Below are 20924 nucleotides of genomic sequence, written 5' to 3' on the forward strand. Positions count from 1 at the left end.
AAAAACTGCATGTTGAAAACGTCAACAAAGTCTTTCAACTTATTAGGAATATTTCAAGTTTTGTGCCAAACCAAAGACCTAAAAAAGGCTGTTCATGAGACATTTCAGTACTGTAATTTTTGTTGGCAACTGTTTGAGCTGAAATTTCATCTGGTGCTTCCTGAGGTCATCTGGCATCCTACTTAAAGCTGTGTATCTTGGTTTCTGTGTAATTCTTGCCGTTGTTTCACATATTCAAAATTGATTTCTTCAGAACCCTTTAATTAAGGTATTCTTATAACTGTCTGCACCAGGGAAAAAAAAACCAAAACCCTATTGTTCTGACTCCTCTGCTGCCTGACGATGAAATCAGTCATGACACACTTGCCTTAGCTGCAGGAAACAAAGAGAGAGGTGGCAGCAATAATGGCAAGATGGGCACTTGGGAACTGAGAAGAAAAATTAGGGATCACATGCGGGACAGCAACCCAGCTGCAATGAAAGGAGTTTGTGTGAGGCTTGTGCAGAAGTGGCTTTTAGTGTAATAAGCTCTGCCTGCCTGGTTGAGGCTGTGGATGTTGTCCTGTGGTAAAGGCAGGGAGAATTTGATGGTGTTCTAAAGATTGCTTGCACTCTGTAAAGAAAGCAGATTATTGCGAGTAAATTATAGTGAATTTCTTACTCAAAAGTATTCTCCAGTGAAATCAGCACTCCAGGATAGCAAATGCTCCTATTGCTTTGCAAGTTTGTGGTTTAGGTAATGGATTTGACCTATGGCTCTGGCTGACCTTTAATATTTTACTGAAACGTGATTTGTTTTGTGTCAGATGTCAGGACAGGTCAAACATCAGTGGATGTGTTGGTGTGTATGGAGGGTCTAGGATTTTCTGCCTGATCTCTCACTCATCTTGGCACATCCAGAAGTTTATGCCAAGGAAAGGTTATAGTCTTGACAGAATACTGGTTTTGCACTAGTGTATATGTCTAATGTCAGGATTAAAATAGACATTGGCAAATAGTTATTGGGAGTTTCACAACTTGTAACCTGATGTAGTTTTTCTATCAAGAAAAGATAGTTTTTCTATCTATAGTATTAGAGAAATAATCTATGCATATGCATTGCCCTCCTTAAAGCTGCCATCTAATCTTTCCTGTAACATGCTGCAAGTACCAGCTGCTTTTAAACCTAGTCAGTGTGTAAATCATGCCACCTTAAACACTGGCTCAGAATATGGTTTTGTTCCTGTTGCTAAATTTTTGTGGTGCCCCTTAAACAATGAATAGATTTCCATTGTACTTGTTTGCAACAAATTGTCTTTTTGACTTACTATGGCAGTGCAACCTAAATTGCCATACAGGCATAAAAAAGACGTGTACCAAGTTTTATAAGTCCAAAGTGTGTATTTAAATATTTCTTTGTATTGCTTGTTCAGCATTTAACATGGATTCTTTTCTGTATGCCTTTAAGAAACAAGAACAGCAGACTTGAACATTTCTTTCAAAGATTCCTCTGCCTGAAATGCAGGTTGTTTTTTGGGCAGAGAGAAAAACGTCACTAAAAATTACCAATTTTCAGGAAACCTGTCAACATTCATTCAAGCTTTTTTTAAAAGATGAAATCAGAAACTTTTGGTTTTGGACTTAGCAGGATAATAGATAGTTTTCTACTGTCTCTTCAGATTTATGTTTTTAAAAGAGGCAGGGTGTGACTGTCAGAAGTTTGGGAGGACATTGTCTGGGCTCGACAAAGGTGTGCAGGTCAATTGTAAAAGTGTGTATCAAGAGCAGCTGCAGGTTCTGAAATGACTGGGAAAACCTACGTGTAACCAATTTGGTTTTTTCTGTTGTTTTCCAGGTTCCAGAATCTCCTGTGGTCTCGAAAAGCCTTTGTGGACAGTGTCAAGGTGTATAACAACAGCTACATCTACATGCCAGCCTTCTCGATGAAGACAGGGACAGGACCCTCCCTACGTGTCTATTATACCCTGGAGGACTTCGGTGCCAAGCAGGCAGTTCTTTTTGCCAACCCCAATTTCCTGCGTGACATTGGCAAGTTCTGGAAGAGCAAAGGTATCCATGCCAAAAGGCTTTCCACAGGACTTTTCCTAGTCAGTGCCGCCCTTGGGCTGTGTGAAGAAGTGACAATTTATGGCTTCTGGCCATTCTCGGTGGACCTGCGTGGGAAGTTTATCAGCCATCATTACTATGACAATGTCTTGCCTGATTCTGGATTCCATGCCATGCCAGAGGAATTTCTACAGCTCTGGTTTCTTCATAAAAGTGGTGTACTGAGAATGCAGCTAGAACCGTGTGAGGACCCCTCAGTCCGATCTTCTGCCTGAGGATCGTAGGGTTTGGTTTGGGAGATTCAGTAATTTTTAATTTCCATGCTCTCCAACAGAGAGTTCTGTTTTCTGTTATTTCTTTTTAAAGGGAAAAAAATCGTGGATCTGCATGGACCATAAAAATGCTACTTGAAGGCCAAATGGATTATGTCCTTAATGTATAGTGCTTTGTGGAACTGGGGTGGGGGAAAGCGAATCCCTCCATCGAGTCCATTCAGCAGCATTGTGAAAATAATGTCAGAAGCAGCACAGCTGAACTTTCTGTGGATGTTTTTAAATGACCAATGTGAAAATGACATTATTCAGAGAGACGAAGAGCCACCCACAAGCTTTTGCTGACAGTGCCAAAAATGACTGTCTATTCAAAAATCCATTTCATTCCAGATTGGCACCTCATACAACTTACAAATTTCCTTTTCCCTTTTTTTCCCCTGTGTGTGCGTAAGAGAGCATGTGTGTTGTAGACTTTCTTTGTTTCTTTTCTTTTTCTTTTTTTCCTTTTTTTTTTTTTTTTTTTTTTTCAGTTGTTTGTGGGGATTTTTTAAGTTAGTTTTGGTTTTTTTTCCCCGATGGAAGGAAAGGCTTAAAAGACCCAGGAGCTGAGTACTGTCAACTCATTCAAAGACTCTTGGGAGAGAGAAGGGTGCTAAGAATCTGGATAGAAGAATGTCCTAGGAATGTCCTGCTGTTGAGTATGGGTGGACCTACTTGCTATAGGTTTTAGCATGATAGTTTAGGTCACTGCACTTATAGCTATGCTAGTGCTATACTGTGGGCAAGACCTGATTAAGGGAAATTGGTCTGAAAATAAAACTTGTGTTACGAAACCAGTACTGAAGTGCAGCCTGGTTTCTCTTGACCTGCTGCAAAATTTCCACAGTGTCTTTTGTAGCAGGGATTGTTCCTGACCTGTTTTGTTGTGCAGGCTTGGGGATTAATTCTGTATTCATTTGGACTCCAGATGTTCATTGACTGTACAGGGGATTTGAGGTGTTCAGTGGAATGCAGAATGAGGTTATTCATTTGCTTATAGCAGAAAACCTGCAGAAATGAATGTAAGCTTCATTTAAAATGAGTTGATGCTCTGAAAAAATCTTTCTTTGTGTGACTTCTGCCTGGATTGTAACGTTCGCCTTAAAGACTTTTACTTTTCTTGGAAGATTGTCTCTGGTTAAAGATAGTCTGAAAAAATAAAACAGCCTTTGGGAGCACTGAAAAACTGTGTAGCCAGCAAGAAAAAAAAAGGAAGGAAAAGAAAAGAAAAAAAAAAAAATCAAGCAGCAGGCCCTTACGTAAGGGAGGCTCTGTCCTCACAGTGGGTGAATTATGTCAGTGTGCGCATTGCACACGTGCTCTCCGGCCAGCTCAGTGCCTGAAGGGCTGTTTTATTTTGGGTTATTACTTGGGTAGCAGATGGCCCTATTGCCATGTAAATGAGAAATCTTTTTTGTTTGTTTGCTTTGGTTTAGCACTGTAGGACAAGAAGAGAATACCAGCTCAGTCCCCAGTGCGATTTGCGATTTCAGCTGCAAGATGTTATCACCATTAACTTGAAAATCCAGATCAGTATTCTCTATCTTATCCTTCCATCATTAGTAGCTGAAATCCTAGTCAAAGTGTTGAAACAACAAAACTGTCATCAGGGTTCCACAATAATTTCCTGTGCTACCTGTTTTAGCTCCAAAGTGCTAGTATTTTGGGGGATGTGTCCTATCGTATGCTGACGACATCTCTCTTTGTAGACTACCAGCTGCAAGTTATATAGATATAATTAAAAAAAAAACAAACAACAAAATCCATGGCTCTTCTTTAAATATGAATAATTAAACTACCTGTGTAGGACACTGGAAAAAAAATAATTGTGTTTTGCTTTTTAAACTTATGTTTCATAATAAAGCCTTTCTATATATGGATATTCCAAACATGAAGTGGGACATATTCCGCAGTCCTACAGGACAGTGCTAAACTGTAACCTGGAGATCTGGATAAAATAGCATTCTAGGGATTGTACTGATAAAATCCAAATGTGCTTCTGTTATGTGCATTTTATCTTTGTCCATTTTTCTGCTAAAAGTACAGTGAACACAGTGAACACAATGATGGAACATCACTTGATAACGTGTTCCCTTTGGTGTTTGTTTTGTCTATCATGTGGGTACTTGGTGAGGGGAAGAGCTGAAAGTAAAATATTTTCTTTACTGCTTGTTGTGGCAGAATTTTACCGAGCTGCCTTTCTTGGAGAAGAAGAGGTGTCTGTATTTTAATTGAATGCATCAAATTTTGCACTTTCATATTGCTTTAAAGATGCCATTATCATGTGAGAACTACAGCTGAAACATGTTGTGCTAAAATGGCACTTCAGTACGAATCAGGCATTTCCATGGGGGTGTGAGAGAACAAGGAGAGTCAGGGGGGAAACTACCTCTTTGCTGGTCATGGTTTTGTATTTTTACCAATACTTGGGAATTTAGTTCTGAACCTTTCTGATGGCTCTCCAGACCTTTGGTAATCCTTTTTTTTTTCTGTGTCTTGGGAAAGTAATCAGACTAGAAGAACAAGAGAAAACCATGTATTTTTGTAGGAAAACTTGGTGCAGTGTTTCATAATGTCTGGCTTATTCATGTCTGCCCTGGGTATCTGGAGATGTTATGTTCCCCACCTCTGTAAGGCTGAGACAGACTGAACCTGTACTCTGTGATCTTTGTGAATCCCTTCTGATGGCTGCAGTACTGACATTTGCTAGGAGATAATAGCTATCAAAAATTGTGGGAATAGGAGGGACCCAGGCTGTGTGTGACATGTGACTGTTGTTGGAGAAATTGATAATTCTGGCTCTATTCACATTTGTGTATAATGAATATAACTGCATCTTACAGACAAGCCCATTTGATGGGGAAGTAAAGCCTTCAAGGATAAATAATTTTTTTTGTAACTTACAGAAAACTGGCAGCTGAGGAAAGAAGAAAAATGAAAATAAATGCCCCTTTTGAGAGCAAAATCTGTTTTAGCTGGCTGACTTGTCAGTCCATACAAATACAGCCTTTTGCCCAGCATATTAAAAAGGATGCAGGAGGGTACTGCAAGTGCTCGTGTGGCAAAAGAAGTCTAAAAAACTACTAAAAAAAAAAAAACAAAAACAGCTGGAAACAACTTGAAATCTTGCAGTAAATATGCTCTGTCCATCCTGCTCAGTGTGAGGCTTAGAGGCGTAGAGGCTTAAGTTGCCTAAATCCTAGGGGTGGAGGCATCCATATGTAGGATGACTGATGGGAAATATGGCATTGCATGCAAGGGACTGAAGTTGAATCCTTCTTCAGGAGAAAGATCACACCATGGGATAGGACCATGCTTGTGCTTAAAGACAGGCATGATCAAATCCAGAAGGCTAACTGAGAAATCAGCATCTTGCAGTCATGGCAAACTGTGGTCAAAGTGATTATACCCATCCAGTGATTATACCCATCCAGCATTTACCTACTGTTTGATTCCAGTCTATTGATGGCAGTGCCCTTAATCAGTCTCATTGCTTGTGATGCTTTATGTTCCTTAAGGTGAATTGAAATCCTACTTTTAGTTTTCTAGTGAAATTCCTGACTCGAGCTTCTCTGTTTCTACTGCCAGTCCCTGAATTTCTCCAAAAGTATATCTGAAACTGCACAAGTCTTTGCTAGGTTGAAAGCTACTGCAACTCATCTTCAATAAAAACTGGTCCATACTGGCCAAATGATTTGTTACGTTTCTAGTTGCTAATTTTCTAATTTTATCATAGAGGTGATAAGGTACAGAAGCACTGGAATCATTGCTCTGCATAAGAAGCATTGCCCCACTTTTGTAAACAGAATAAATTAGATTCCTTTATAAGGGCTGTGCATGGAAGATGTTTGTAGATACAGTGTTTTTGGGGGTGTATATGCTCTTGAATAAATCAAGACCAACTTTTGAACTTACACCAAAACTACGTAGAACTTCTTCCTGTTGATCATGAAACCTTTGGAGCTCCTTCTAAAAAACACAAGCAAAATAGAAGCCAGCAAACTAAAATCTTAGGGAAGGGATGTGTGTGCTCATGAGAATGAAAACATTTATAATTTTGGCACAGGCCTTGCTATAGTACTAAGAATCCTCATTAAGGAAAGTTGTATTTTGATATTTTTGCGCTGGAATGAGATCAGATATGGAGTAACCAGCTATGGAAGCCAAAGGTCAAAGTCTTGGTTTGAGGTTAATATTTGTAGACTACAGAAATACTGCCCATTTTGTCAACTTGACTACTTTCACTGTTTTGTTTTCTTAATCAAAATGATGTCAGAACTGAAGCTGCTGAGTTTGCACATCTGTGGGATCTAAAACTCAGCACAGCATCTGCTTTTTTTAAACAATGAATTGTGGTAGTTACTTAAAGCCCTTCCTCTGTATCATCATGGCAAGTGGTTTAATATCTGATCACCCTTACCCATAATTAATAACAAGAACAGGAGTGAGAAAACTTTTGATATAGAAGTGAAGATGATAGAGGAGGCAAAGGCTATCTCCTAATTTGCTGCCTGCTTTGGTTCTTTTCTTCAGCTCAGTAGGGAGTATTGGAAAAAGTCCAGATTACATGAAGGACAGGAAGTTCTTGAAGAGTTGGATGATGCTGGAAAAAAAAGGAAGATCAAATCAGTTGTGTAACAAATTGGAATGCAGCGATTCTTGATAAAGATCCCCAGTTCCTAGCAACTGTGGGACATTTTCATCTGATAGTGACTATGAAAAATAGGACTACTTATGACCTGTAGATGGCTTTCTGAAGGATGGCAGCAAAGCAGAATGCTGTGAGGAGGGGAAACAGAATAAGCAGAAAAGAAAAATACTGTGGAACAAAGAATTATGATGAAATATCTGTCCATACTCTCCTGCAATAAAATATACTAATCAGCTATTATCCTGAGTCACCATCTCCTTCATGGAAGAATATGGTGGGCTTTCCATTAGCTCATACTTTCTAGTAAACATAATTCATCAGCTTTCCTAGAAATGTCTAGTTCCCATGTCTAGTTCTCCATTGCTGTTTGGGGATGCTCTGTGTGCTGTGACCTCCCTATTGGGACCTGCTCCTAATGTTACGTGGTTCCAGATCTCCCTCTGAGATAGTTTGGGCTTGTGTTTGTGTCCCAAGAAGTCATCCTAAAATATCTGTCTGTTCTGTCTTTCCTGATGACCATCCTCATTAAATGTGACTTTAAAAATCAGCTGTAAGATAGCTAATATACTTTGTAATTTTTCTTCTAAAGTGTTGATAAATCCAACAGGACTTATCTCTAGATTAAAAACATAGCTTCATTTAGGTGTTGGTAATTGCATCCCTGGAGAATTGAAAGAGGATGGAAGAAGGCTGCATTTTTTAAAGTTACTTTTGTAAAATAACTTCTGTTTGCTTGAATTCACAGGTTTTGTCACTTAAAATCTATCAGATGTTTGACTTTTTGATAGTTTCTGAACAGAATAATTTGTAAAGAACTCACTGGCCTTTTTTGTTAAATCCTACCAAACTATTTTCTTAAATGTAACACAAATACCCAACAGGAGACATAACCTATTCTCCTTAGTTGATATTTCCTTGGCAGCCATGAGCACTTAAACAGCTACTTATTCTTCCCTGATTATTCATTTTCTCCAGTTGTTACTACACTAGGTTGAGCCCCAGTGTATTCAGCCTCTTAAGCTTAATGCTTATACTTGGAAATTAATTTCACTCTGTTTTTCAGTGAGAAAAAAAAAGTTAATTGAAAATGGTTGCATATGTTCTTTTTACAATCTGGAGAGAGAGGCACTTCCAGATGGTGATTTATACTTTTTCTGGACATGGTCTGCCTTCAGGACTGTGAAAACATCCCAGCTGTGTCAGCAAGACTAAGCTGGGCAGGGCACATCCCTAGTGGTGCACGGTTTGCTTGTGAGAGTGCACTGCTGTGGTGCTCTCCTAACAACATACTCTACCTGAAAAGAGATTGTAGCAAGGTGAGTGTAGGCCTCTTCTCTCAAGTAATTAGTGGTAGGAGTGGAGGAAATGGCCTGAAGTTGCACCAGAGGAGGCTTAGACTGTATATGAGAAAGGATTTCTTTACTGAAAAAGTAGTCAGGTGCTAGAACAAGCTACCCAGGGAGGTGGTAGAGTCACCATCCCTGGACGTATTAAAAACCTGTGTAGATGAGGTACTTTGGGACACATTCTAGTGGGTATGGTGATTTTTATTTTTCCTGAGTCGACAATTGGACACGGTGATCTTAGAGGTCTTTTCCAGCCATGACAAGTCTGTGATTCTATAACTGGTGCTCAGGCACTGCACAGTGAGGGATGCAGCTCCTGGCAGCTGGCACGGATGATGCCAATCTGCCCAGGGGAGTGATGCTGTGTGAGGAACTCAGCCAACCCTGACCTGCTGCTTGTCCTCAGGGGCAATGAGGGGTCTTCTCTTGTGTGGAGGCAGCAGGTTTGCTCAGGGTAATAACTTGTAAGGATAAGGCTGCTGACTGCTGCTGGGAGTTGGCAGTCACTGGAGTGGCTCTCTTTAGATCTGCTGTGGGTGCAATTCAGCAAGTGCTGCTGCAGACCTGGTCCTGGATAATTACCTGTGGCAGGGATAACACTCTCCTACTTCAGAGTCAGAAGTGCTAGGCTTACTGGAATTGATGGCAGCTCATCTCTTTGGAGACCAGCCTGCTTCTTGCCCTGAAACACTTTTGGTCCCTGGCAAGTCTCAGAAGGGCCTATTAAAACTGCATCTTAAAATAAATCTACATGTACTCCCTGCTGCAGTTGAGGTGGTCAGCTTTCTGCTGAGATGAATATTTATCCTGTTTGTGTCTCTCTCAGCAAAGTGTACCCTCAGCACTTAGCCCACCTGGAATTTACTCTGCTATTCAGTGCCTTTGCCTTCCAGGTTGACCCCATTTTTCTTTTAGTCTGGATTTAACTAATGCGAGTGAACCCAAGACAGTATAAGAAAGTACCACAACAAGTCATTTTTCTCTGGGTTATGAATAATCCACTGTTCAAAAAACACTAAGGTACTTTTTATATAGGTCCTTTTGATTTCTAATTGTATATTGAATTGATTGTTTTGCTCAGATGAGTTGCATCATTTTTTGTTTATTTGAAAGGAGCAATTACAGAAGCGTAATATATTTTGAACTAAATTATTTCCAAGAAGCTGGGGAATCTACATATTCTGCAAGAAGTTTTGTTAAAGTGTAATTAACTTGGTAGTAAAGGAAACATTTTTGCTGAAAATGGATGCACAGAGGAAAAGAGGCTTTGATTAGAAAAGTATAATCTGGAGCACTGAGACAGAGATTCAAGTCCCTACTCAGAGGACTATCAGGATCTCAGTGCGTTTTGAGAGTGCCATAATCACAACTTCTTTTTCTTCTCTGCATGGATTTGTTTGTGTAGAAGATGCTTGAACACTTTTTAATAATCCCTAGGTGTGCTGAAAATAAACACTTCTTTTTTTCAAGAGAGCTTTTTGGATACCTGTAGCTTTTAGTATGCAGAGCAACCCTGGCAGAAGATGTCTGCATTTCAGGAGAAAATTGTTTTGGAGTAGCTCTGGCAGAACTCTGGCAAACATGGAGTTGATTGCTGCCTCTTGAGCAGTAGAGTTTCAGCAGATGATTCAGAGCATTAAAAAAAAAAAAAAAAAAAAAAAAATCTGCTGCTGTCCCTGCTTGATACCTCCCATATGCTGAGTGGTAGTAGTTCTGTGAGGGCTCTTCAACCGTGGACTTTGATCCTGAAGATCATACGTTGACTAATTTTAAATGACTGGACTTTGAATGTACTGAAAAATGAATTGAGCATTGAAATGACTGGAAATAAGCCCTGAAGTGTATTAATGTGGTCACGCTGCATGGTTTGGCCTTTTACAAAGCAGACCTCTCCGTGAAAGCCATTTATGAGCCTGTATGTATGAGGAGGTTACTGGAAGGTGAATGCCTGATGCTGCATAGGGCAAGCACTTCCAAAAAAATGGAAGTTATTTATATCAGTCGCAAAATCCCCATTGAGCCAATACTGGATTAGATCACCATTCATTGCTCTTGAAACTCATGTACCATAAGCATTTCCAAGAGTTGTTCTATGCACAGGCAGACGCAGTAGATCTTCCTTTTCTTCATGCACTTCACCTTGCATTGAAAATGGAATGAATTGTCAATCAGAAGTCTTTACCCTTTGTAGTGGTCTCTGTGGACTACCTAAATAATACATAGACATACAGTTATATAAATATGAACAAATTAGCTTGTAGCCTGAAGTTTATAGCTCCTTCACTGTTTAATATCTTGAAGAATTGCTTTAAAATCCTTTAGAGAAAAGAAATTGAAGGAATTTTACGTGTGAAAACAAATCCCTTTTTTTTTCTTAAAATACACTGAACAACCTTTAATTTAGAGATATGTGGGTGTTTCCCCTGGTTTTCAAGTTAGTCTGCACTTCTGGATTTTAATTCAAGTCCATACTTCTGCAAAGCTTCCAATTTAAGATTGCTCAGTTTGGTGTCCTTAGATAAAAAATTGAATGCTACACTCCAGATGTTTTCAACAAAGAAAGAAAAACCAACTCAGGACAGAGGTTCAAATCTTCTGAAGTCTGTTACTGTTTGAGTGCTGCCATTTAGTAAAAGTAGCTGAAGAACTACCCAAAGATCAGAAAGGAGAGAAATATGCAAGGTGCTCCACTCTTTCTGGTAAAGGTAAAGGGATGCAAGCATTTATTTAAATCCTTGGCTGAATTGGCACCTGAAGTTATTGACAGATACTAGATCTTTATTTTTTTTGCTTATTTTTTCTCTCTCTTCTCATACTGGTGTGAAGCCTGACGCATTCACAAGTTGTTTAAAATCTTTGCACAACACTGAACTTTCCTCTGGGTTATAAACTTTAAAATGTAAGAGAGATATAAACCATTTTACGTTAATACTGAGAGTAAGAAAACTTGTATGCAGTATTTCGCATTGCCCTAGTACTAATTACAATATTAACTAAGAATTAAAATAAAGGCTTTCCTCTTTCAGATACATTTACACCAGAATGTTTCGAAATCTTTCTTCCTGAGATGATTTCTCCATCAGGTGAATGGAGATTATATTTCCTAGATGTTTTGAGTTAGTTAACTCATGTTTGGCAAGTTAAGTGAAAAAGAGCCCTGTAATTTTATAAAATATTAAGGTTTTATCTGTTTTGAAGAGTGAAAACAAGCAAACAAACAAACCTTGTTATCTGACTGAATTTATGCTTCCGTCTTAAAATTAACCTTCATTATGAGTAAGTACAATAATGATATTACCTTCAGTTAATGTACGGATTGTGGGAAAGGGAAAAGCTATGCATTTTAATGAGAAAGGGTTTTCCTCTATCTTTTTCTTGCCCTTCAATTTGTAAGACAAATTCTCTTCTCTCTGACTCCTCTCAAATCAATAGAATTGCCTAGATTTTAACCAGCTGTCCTCAAACATGAGGTAACTCATCCTATGAAAACTGTAAATTAAGATTATTACTTTATAGCAATACCAGATTATTCTACCTAGTTAAAGGTTCCTGTTCTGGTAGCTACAAGGTTTGGTGTGGGTTTTTTTCCAGGAGTTTAGAGAATGAGGATTTCATGTTACTCATTGGATTATTTGTAAGGCATATCTCAATGCATTTCAAACATCTTCTGCAGGCTGTGCCACAATCTGAAATCAAATAATGATATAAGTCATGTCCTTGTTTCAGCAAGTTGCATTAAAGTGGTCCATGTGCTGCTCTATCTGTCAAGTATGTTGTATGAGCCAAATGAAAATGAAAAAAAGGACATTACTACAGTTGGAAGCCTCACCGTTGACTGTCTGGGAACTGGGTATCCTCAAGTAATTTATCGCCTGTGATGGATCAGATGCTTTCTAATGTTTCCATTCATTGCCAAATGATTTTGTTAGACTATTGATGTAATGAGACAATCTTTTCCCCTTGCTATTTTACTGCTATTTTTCTTTTCTGATAGTCTTTGCAGGGAAGACATCTTTCTCATTTTTTTCAATGACAATTTATGTCTAAGGTTAAATTCTAGTCTCAGATGCTCGTCGTCTTCAAAATGTTGGTCTTAGCTTTTTCCCTGTGCTGTGCACAGTATCTTCTTTTCATAACAGTACATATGATCATCAACAATGAAGCCTTGACAAATTGCCCTCCTCCTAAACATTAAATATCTTGGATTAACTCAGAATTCTGCAATTCATAAAACCCAGTCTGGCTGTAAGTGTCTTTGGGTTTTAGGCTTTCTTGCATGCAGTCAGGTCTTGAATCTTTACAAATGTTAGTGCACTAATAGTCAATCAGGCATCAATAAAATATAAATTCATTGACAAAATTGCTTTCAACCTCAGCAAAAGAAAAAAAAAAAAAAAGAGTCTTTTATAAACCTTCTTAATAATGGCCTTTAAGTACCAGGGTGGTGAAAATTTTTTTTATCTTTGCTTTCTGTCTCATGAAATTTACAATCTCAGAAAAGGATGTAAACAATTTGTATCAGTATTAATCTAATTTGCCTCTTGGTTCTGGTACATGTATTCTTTCCAATGACTCTTTCTCTTGTTTGCATCTCAGTGAATGTCTCAGATTCTTGCCTAAATTCTTACTCCATGTAATATATAGAAATTGCATTTACTAAGTTTTCTGTTCCTCTGGAGAGTTTACTAGTAGGCTGCGTTTGAAATTAAGGGGGTTCTATCCTCTTCTTGAAGGAAAACAGTTTGCTTGAGAAAGCAAGGCATTAAAAAACCATGCCAGGGTCTTGTCTTCTTGCCCTGCATACCTGTGCTGGTGGCAGGAGGCAAACCCAGGCTGCTGAAACTCTTGGAGCTGTGGGAGATGCTCTGAGATGCTGCTGGGGCTGTACCTGGTGTGCAGACTTTGCGTGGTGCCAGGACTGCTGGGTTCTCAGTCTGGCTGAGCAAGAGGAGAGCCAGAGGGGAAGGGAAGATGATCCCAGCCCTGGGATGAAATATGGAGCCTGATCCCAGCCCATGCTCAGTCAGGGCTGAGCAGGAGCCTGTGCTCAGATGCAGCCAGCCTCACTGGCCCTGCTGAGAAGGATAGTTTTGAGTCTAAGAAGTAGTTTCCTTCCTAGCTGGAAGCTGATGAGGTAGGGTTATGTTGTCCCCTTCCCTGCCTTTTCCAGTCCTGAGCAGCTCATCACTCCAGCAGGGTGCTGGGAGCATCCCTTAGTCAAGTGCCCTGCAGCACAGCCTCCCTCTGCTGCAGTTGAGCCAAAACATCTGAGAGATAAACCAGCAAGTGTCCAGGCCCTCTTCAAAGCAGAAGAATCTTCAAGCACAACAGCTGTAGCAGTCAAATAGCAACAAGGCTCTTTATTCCTTTTTTTATGGAAGGGAAGACAGTGCAGAGCATTTTCATGCCATACTGTAGCCTCTTGCAGGTCAAGAACAAAAAGTCTGATGGTGCAAACAGCCAGCCGCAAATTCTGTTTTTTCATCCCAAGCAGAAGATGGAAATGCCTCTTATTTTTATTTAGAAACCTAGATTTAAAAAACAAAAATTATTCAAGGACAATTATGAGTATCTAAGTTAACAATTGAAATCTTGTCAAATAATTTTCATCTTCTCCAGCTTTGGAAGTTCGATGTGACACAGCAATCTCGCCTTTGTGGTAGAGGTCCTTTAAGGACTTCTAAACCTTTCTATTTCTTATGCATATCAGTAGTGCACACCATGCTTTAACTTGTGTCAATGCTGCTGCCACCTGGCTACTTCAGAAAGCTCAAGAGAAAAGGAAACTAAAGGAAATTAAAGGTCCCTCCCTGTGATCTTTATTTATGGACTGGCACATTGCTTTGATAATGAACTGTGAAACTTAGCATGTGGATGATGAGGAATGTAAAAGACTGCATGTGTTTGTATTTGAATGTTGTGTCCAGGAGCTGGATTATTAGTATGAGCTCTGTAGTGTAAAAATACTGAGAAGAGAAGTGAAGTGGAAAGAAGGTATTTCTAGCAGTTTTTGCAGAGAACCACATTCTCTTGTGTCTGTCTGCCTTTTCATGCCCAGACCAGGGTTCCGGTAGCGTGAACTTTGCCATTAGGGTGGTAATAAACAAACTGCTGTCTTCCTAAAGTTAAATACACTTCCTTCCAGCACTGTAAGGGAAAAATGTATTTGTATTTCTAGCAGCTCAGACTGATTTGCAGGTGTGGGCTCACAGGGCTGTACTGGCTGGGGGATCAGTCAGGCTCACTGCTGATGCTGTACTGTGTGTTTCCTGCTCAAGGAACTCAAAAGTCTGTTCCTGTGCCAGGAAATAAGTGAACTGTGGTTTGGTAAGGTTTGCTGCTTGCTTATGGCTGGAAGCTGAAGTGCAAGCTAAAGTGCTGTGAGTTTGCTTCCATTTCTTGTAGGCACAGACACGCAAGTAACGCAACGAAGGGGTTTTCAGCTTGAGTGGAACAGAAATAGGGCAGGCAAAGGTTTTTCAGAATTATGAGCTTTTCATTCACCTGACTGAGGTGTTAATGAGAAGTCAGTGTTTTCAGGAGGGACTGGCATTTGTTCCCTTATCCCTGAGTTGCAGCAATCCTAAAATACCCACCCAGCCACAGGAGTGCAGGGAATCCTCAGCTGGCTCATTGCTAGGGTTATACCAGCTCCCTAGTGTTTCTCTTAGGGAACGAAAAAGAATTATTTGAAGACAAGCAGCCCAAGAAGCATTTCTTGAAGAACCAAGAAGTGATCATGATTTGCCTTCACCTGTAGCTGCAGGGTCCCTGCTGTCACCTTCCTTGTTGTACCACTCACACGTCTCAGACCTTCCTGCCTTGTAGTAGACCCAGACTACAAGGCTGGCTACAAGAGGACAAACTTTCCTCCTGGTGCAGTGTTCAAAAAAATGTATGTTTGGAAGGAGCTCAGTGTTTGGTTAAAACTGGCTGATTTGGGATCAGTCTGTGGCTTCTAGTAATGCTGATATAAAACAGCCTAGGCAGGCAGGACAGATATAAGGTGTGTCCTGTCTCTTTTTGGGAATGGGCATAAATGCCATTTTTGCTCTCACAGAATATTTCCAAAGGAGCAATGTGATGTGATATGTCAGTGTTAACTGGTGACTTTTGCCCTTGCGTAATTCTAGTACTTTGATTTGCATTTCTCTTTATCCTTGCCCAGTTTATTGAAAAAATGTGGTGGTAATGTGGTAGTTCGATGTCTTGAGATGGTTTTAAAGTAGATAAGCAAAGTGTTATGCCTCTGAAGTTGCATAATTCCATGGATTTGTCTTACCTCCTGTGACTGGCATGTAATATTTATTGTTATCACTTATGATGTGTGTAAGTGCTACGGGCTGGATGTTGTGTCAAAATGAGGTGAGCACTTGGGTAAAGATCTGCTTGAATCACTCTCATTTTGACATGCTCGAGGGCCAAGGTACTTGTGTGGAGTGTGTTAAACATCACAAAGTGTGTTGCTGTTTAGAGTCTTGTGATTAGGGCTTTGTCTAATTCTCTCCAAAGTAGCAAATGTTTGCTGTGGGCTAACACTGTTAAAAGGACTAAGGGTTTATCTTTCTTTGCCTGGCAATAAAGTATTTTCTATTATGTCAGTAGAGTTGTTAATTTTCAAGTAGTATGCAGTGCTCCTTTGAAGAATGTCTCTTTTTCAGGTGGTTTCATGGTGATTGTACCAAAAAATGTCTAGATGTCTCTCAATAGCAAAAACTGCTTTGTTACTGAATGTATTATTTATTAAGAGTATCTTCTTGTCTTTTTCTAGTAGCATTTTACAAAATATGCCATGAGCATATGATGTGATTTTTATAAGGGAAGTCTTATTTATAATATTTGTGCAAGTGGGCAGAAACAAATCTCAATTTTATAGTAGTCCATGCCTTCTTTCATAGCTAAAGAGTCTTACTGAGCATGATCAGAAGGGACAGGCTCATTGTTTTGTTTAAATTTGATGGCATTTTTCAAAGGTAACTATTACGTTATTTATAATTTGGATTTAATTATCTTAAATAAATATCTCCATTTTAAGAAATGAAAGTAGTATTTGTGGGGCTTATTTTTCTTCTCTTTTCCCCATTCTCTAACTCAGAATGCCCAAACAATCAAGATCATTTCCTCTTTCTCTTTTTGTTGTCCTATATAGTCTGTTGTCAAGATTTACATCCATTGTTCTCAGCTGATATTTCTGGTTATTCTGCTTACTTAATTCCTTTTCTTTGTTGCTCAGTCAGTGAGATAAGTTTATCTTCAATGCTAGTCTGAGAATTAATCTGGGACTGAACCTGTTCATTTTTGCCTTCCCAGAACAACCCAGAACCACAACTTGGGATGTATGTAAGAATCCCAAGGAGACACAGGCACTTTGTCAAAGAGGGTCCCATTCTGCACTTGAATCACTGTAACTGGATCCCACTTCCTTGGGCTGGATGTTCCAGTCCTCAGCCTGATACTCCCATAAGAGGCCCCGAGTACATTTTCTAAAGCAAATGTTGATTCTAGTAGCTGAACATCTGATTGACCTGGCTGAGATGTCTAGATTTTCAAGCTAAATTTTCTGTGCACAAGCCTTTTCGTATCTCTTCAGATAGCTGAAGTTGTCACCAAGTTCCTTTGATATGACAAAAATGTCTTCTTTCATGGTAAACCTGCTGCCTTTAAAACAAATGGAAGGTACAGGGTGAAATGGTCCTGGCCATTCAAGTGAGAGCTGGAGCATGGTTCCTCAGCCTGGTAGATACAAAAAAGCAAGCATCTCTTTCTGTCTTCATTTTATTGTGGGAATTATCCGTAGCAAAGATGTTCCTTGCTAAGGGAAGAGGGGAAGACAGAAGCTACCTTTCTTTCAGCCACAATTGTTCTTATTCAGAAAAGTACCAGTTGGAGATGAGCAAAAGACCTTTTAACTTCCAGTTGGCTCAGGTGTGGGCAGATACAAATTGGTGAAGCCAGCTGAGGATGAAGTCTATTTCTTTTCCTTAAATGTATTTTCCTACACAGTAAATAGGAAGTTCTTGTTCTTCTCTATTAATATTTCTTAGTTTTCAAACTATAACATCTCCCCTTAGGTTACTCACTAGCTTTCTTCCTGTTACAAGGAGGGACAAATGTCAACAGAGGCTCACAAAATAAGAATCCCCTTCTTCCAAGGACTTCTGCCAGGTGAGTTGTCAATGGGTGGAAGCTTCTGCACAGGGTCTTTCTCTTGTGTGCTTGCTTGCATAGTGCATATTGGCAATATTGCTTTGGACAGTAGGAAATCTAGGACAAATCTCCAAGTCCTGTCAGCTACATTTCACTTTCAGCTGGTGAATTTCTACTTGAAAACTATATCTTGTAGCTACTGTTAAGGTTTTCGCTCCAGAAAGGAATCCTGTCTAAGCTATACCACTGACTGTAGATAGTTTGTTTTTTTTTTTTTTTTCTTTAGTCCTGTGCCTCTTCTTCCTAGGCCTTTAACCCTGATAATCTAGTATTAATTTCTCGTATGAAAATGTTCTGTGGAAAGACAAAATGTCAAATCAGTTCCTCACACTCCCTCTACGTGGTTTTGAGAAGAGATGCTTGAAAGTTGTAGGAACATCAAACATTCATTTCTGGGACAAGAGGTCCATACTCAGGGAAGGAAATTCTCTTGGTATCTCATTTTAAAATGTCTTCTACCCAGATTTCTAGCCCACTGTCACATATCCATCTTGGAGGGCTTGGTGAGGTTATTGCCTGTTTCTTTTATGTACTTTCCCAGTTCACCTCTTCTTGGTATTTTAGCAGAAGCATTGCACATCTTATATTGCTTGATCTAGATGTGTGGTAGAAAATACACACCTAAAGGAAAATACCATCTGTCAGTGACAACTGCAGTGTAAGCACTGTGGTGTTAAGGAGTGTGTTTGTTCCTGTCTGGTGCAAATGCACCTATCTCTGTTCAAAAGTTTTATGAAATTGTTGCATTAGGCTTTTTGCACAGTTGGCTGTGGCATGTTTGCTCAAGCCTGTTCATCAACAAAGAGATTTGAGCCTCCGTCAGATAGCAGATGATGCACAGAATGTGCTGTCCTCCTAAGGACCACAGAAGTGGTTTATGTGTAGCACAAATAACAACTTGAAGTTTTCAAGAGAAAACACTTCTGTATGCATTAGGTGAAAAGGGTCCACTTGTGATTTCTGCTGCAGATTGCCTGCTTACTCCCTCAGACTCTTCAGCCTCTTAATGTAAAATTGCTGCTATCTGTCAACAAGGACCAATTCTTCCCGGTCTTGCAGATGTCAGGGAAAAATATTTTTAATATCTTTGAAAAATGTTATTGGAGAGAACAGGAGTCTTGAAGTAAGTGACCTGCCCTTCCAATAGGAGTTAATCCAACTGAGTGCTAGTCACAGGTCACAATGACATTTTGCTTTGCCAGAGCTGATCAGAGAATATTTTAAGTGTACCACAACCATGAGAGGCTGCATTATGTCCATCTTGATTAATACACTTTATAAATTGGCTTCCTGTATTGCCCATTCAGTGTGATAATTAAATTCTCATCGTATAACGCAGCTTTCTCTCCATCCCCACCATCCAGAGGTCTTGAATCTTCTCCAAACTAAGACTCCCTAGCCTGTTTAGTTATTGTTTTAATGAAAGACATACAGTAATTGTGATTATTGCTATTGCTCTTCCTTTAGTCTTTCTGGTCCTGCTTCTTTCTTTCTAAGATGGAAGATTTAGAATCCTACAGATAAATTAGCAGGAATTTTGAAATTATTTTCAGTGGTTTCCAGATCAGGCCTTACTAATTTTCAAATTTTAGCCTCTTCCCTGACAAACTCAAGATGTCCAAGTCAGAGGGGTTTAGCAACTGAAACTAAAAAATAAGGATTAGAACTTTGTGTTTTTTTAGGTATGTGTTTTACTATTTCATTTCTGCATACATCCTGGGTTTTGATGAGAAGGCTTAAGATGCCTAGAGTAAACTTCTGCATAGAAAGATTTAAATGGAAACCTTAAACATGTTGATATTTTCTTTAGAAAGAATATTAGGACACTTATTGTGAGTACACACACTTAGGTGTAAAAACAAAGTTCACAGAGGATGGAAGCAAGGACAGATACCCTTCTCAGTACAGAGAAGTAGTCAGAGAAGCAAGACATCAGGCTTAGGAAAGAAAAAGCACAGAGAATTGGATCTAGCAAGGGAAAGGCAACAAGAAAGTTTTCTATAGGTATGTCAATGATAAGAGGAAGACTAGGGAAAATGTGGACCCACTCCAGAAGGAAGCAGAAGAGCTGGTCACTCAGATGTAGAGAAGGCTGAGATCCTCAATGATTATTGTGCCTCTGTCTTCACCATCAAGGGCTCTGGTCACACCCTCCATGTTACAGAAGCCAAAGGCAGGGACAGGAAAAAGGAGGATCCCCCCTCTGTAGATGAAGAGCAGGTTTGAGACCACCTAAAGAACCTGAAGGTCCACAAGTCCATAGGACCTGATGGGATTCACCCACAGCTCCTTAAAGAACTGGTGGATGAAGTTACAAAGGCACTGTCCTTTATATTTGAAAAGTCGTGGCAGTCTGGTGAAGTTTCTGGTGACCGTAAAAGGGCTCACTTTCAAAACTGGAAAAAAAGAAGACCCAGGGCACTACAGGCCAGTCAGTCTCACATCTGTGCCTGGCAAGACCATGGAGCAGATCCTCCTGAAGGCTCTGCTCAGTGACAGGGCAAGCCCTGCCAGACTAACTTGGTGGCTTTTTATGATGGGGCCACAGCCTCAGAGAACAAATTCAGAGCAACAGACCTCATCTACCTGGACCTGTGCAAAGCATTCGATACTGTCCCACACCACATTCTGATCTTAATACAGATTCAATGGATGAACCACTCGTTGGATAAGGAACTGGCTGGATGGTTGTACCCCAAGAGTTGGGATCAATGGCTGTGTCCAAATGGAGATGTGTGATGAGTGGTGTTCCTCAAGGATCTGTACTCAGACCAGTGCTGTTCAACATCTTTGTTGGTGACATGAAGAGTGGAACTGAGTGCACGCTCAGCAGATTTGCTGATGACACCAAACTGTGTGGGGAAGTCAGCACACTGAAGGGAAGGGATACCATCCAAAGAGACTTTGACAGGCTCGAGAAGTGGGCTCATGCAAACCATGAAATTCAACAAGACCAAGTGCAAGGTTCTGCATCTGGGTCAAGGCAATCCCATGCATGAATACAGGTTGGGAGGAGAAAGGATTGAGAACAGCCCTCAGGAGAAGGACTTGGAGATGATGGTGGACCAGAAGCTCAACATGAGCTGTCAGTGTGTGCTTGCAGCCCAGAAAGCCAACTGCGTCCTGGGCTGCATCAAAAAAATCAGAGACAGACAGTCAGAAGAGATGATTCTCCCCCTCTACGTTGCTCTTGTGAGACCTCACCTAGAGTACTGTGTCCAGGTATGGAATCCTCAACAAAAGAAGGATATACAGCTCCTTAAACATGTCTAGAGGAGAGCCACTAAAATGATCAGAGGGCTGGAGCACTTCCCTTGTGAAGACAGACAGAAGAAGTTGGGCTTGTTGAGGATTCTCCAAGGT

The 20924-nt window shown here is 40.0% G+C and overlaps 1 protein-coding gene across 1 annotated transcript in view; it reads left to right on the forward strand.

Moving 5' to 3' along the window:
* ST8SIA1 (ST8 alpha-N-acetyl-neuraminide alpha-2,8-sialyltransferase 1) overlaps window positions 1–6033 on the forward strand; it is a 117639-nt gene extending 111606 nt beyond the window's left edge. The window contains exon 5 of the mRNA XM_071733124.1: window positions 1835–6033. Coding sequence (XP_071589225.1) covers window positions 1835–2321 — 487 coding nt within the window. The 3' untranslated portion in view covers window positions 2322–6033. The remainder of the gene's footprint in view (window positions 1–1834) is intronic.
* The last annotated feature ends 14891 nt before the right edge of the window (window positions 6034–20924 follow it).

This window comes from Heliangelus exortis, chromosome 1, assembly GCF_036169615.1.
Source record: "Heliangelus exortis chromosome 1, bHelExo1.hap1, whole genome shotgun sequence".
NCBI lineage: Eukaryota > Metazoa > Chordata > Aves > Apodiformes > Trochilidae > Heliangelus > Heliangelus exortis.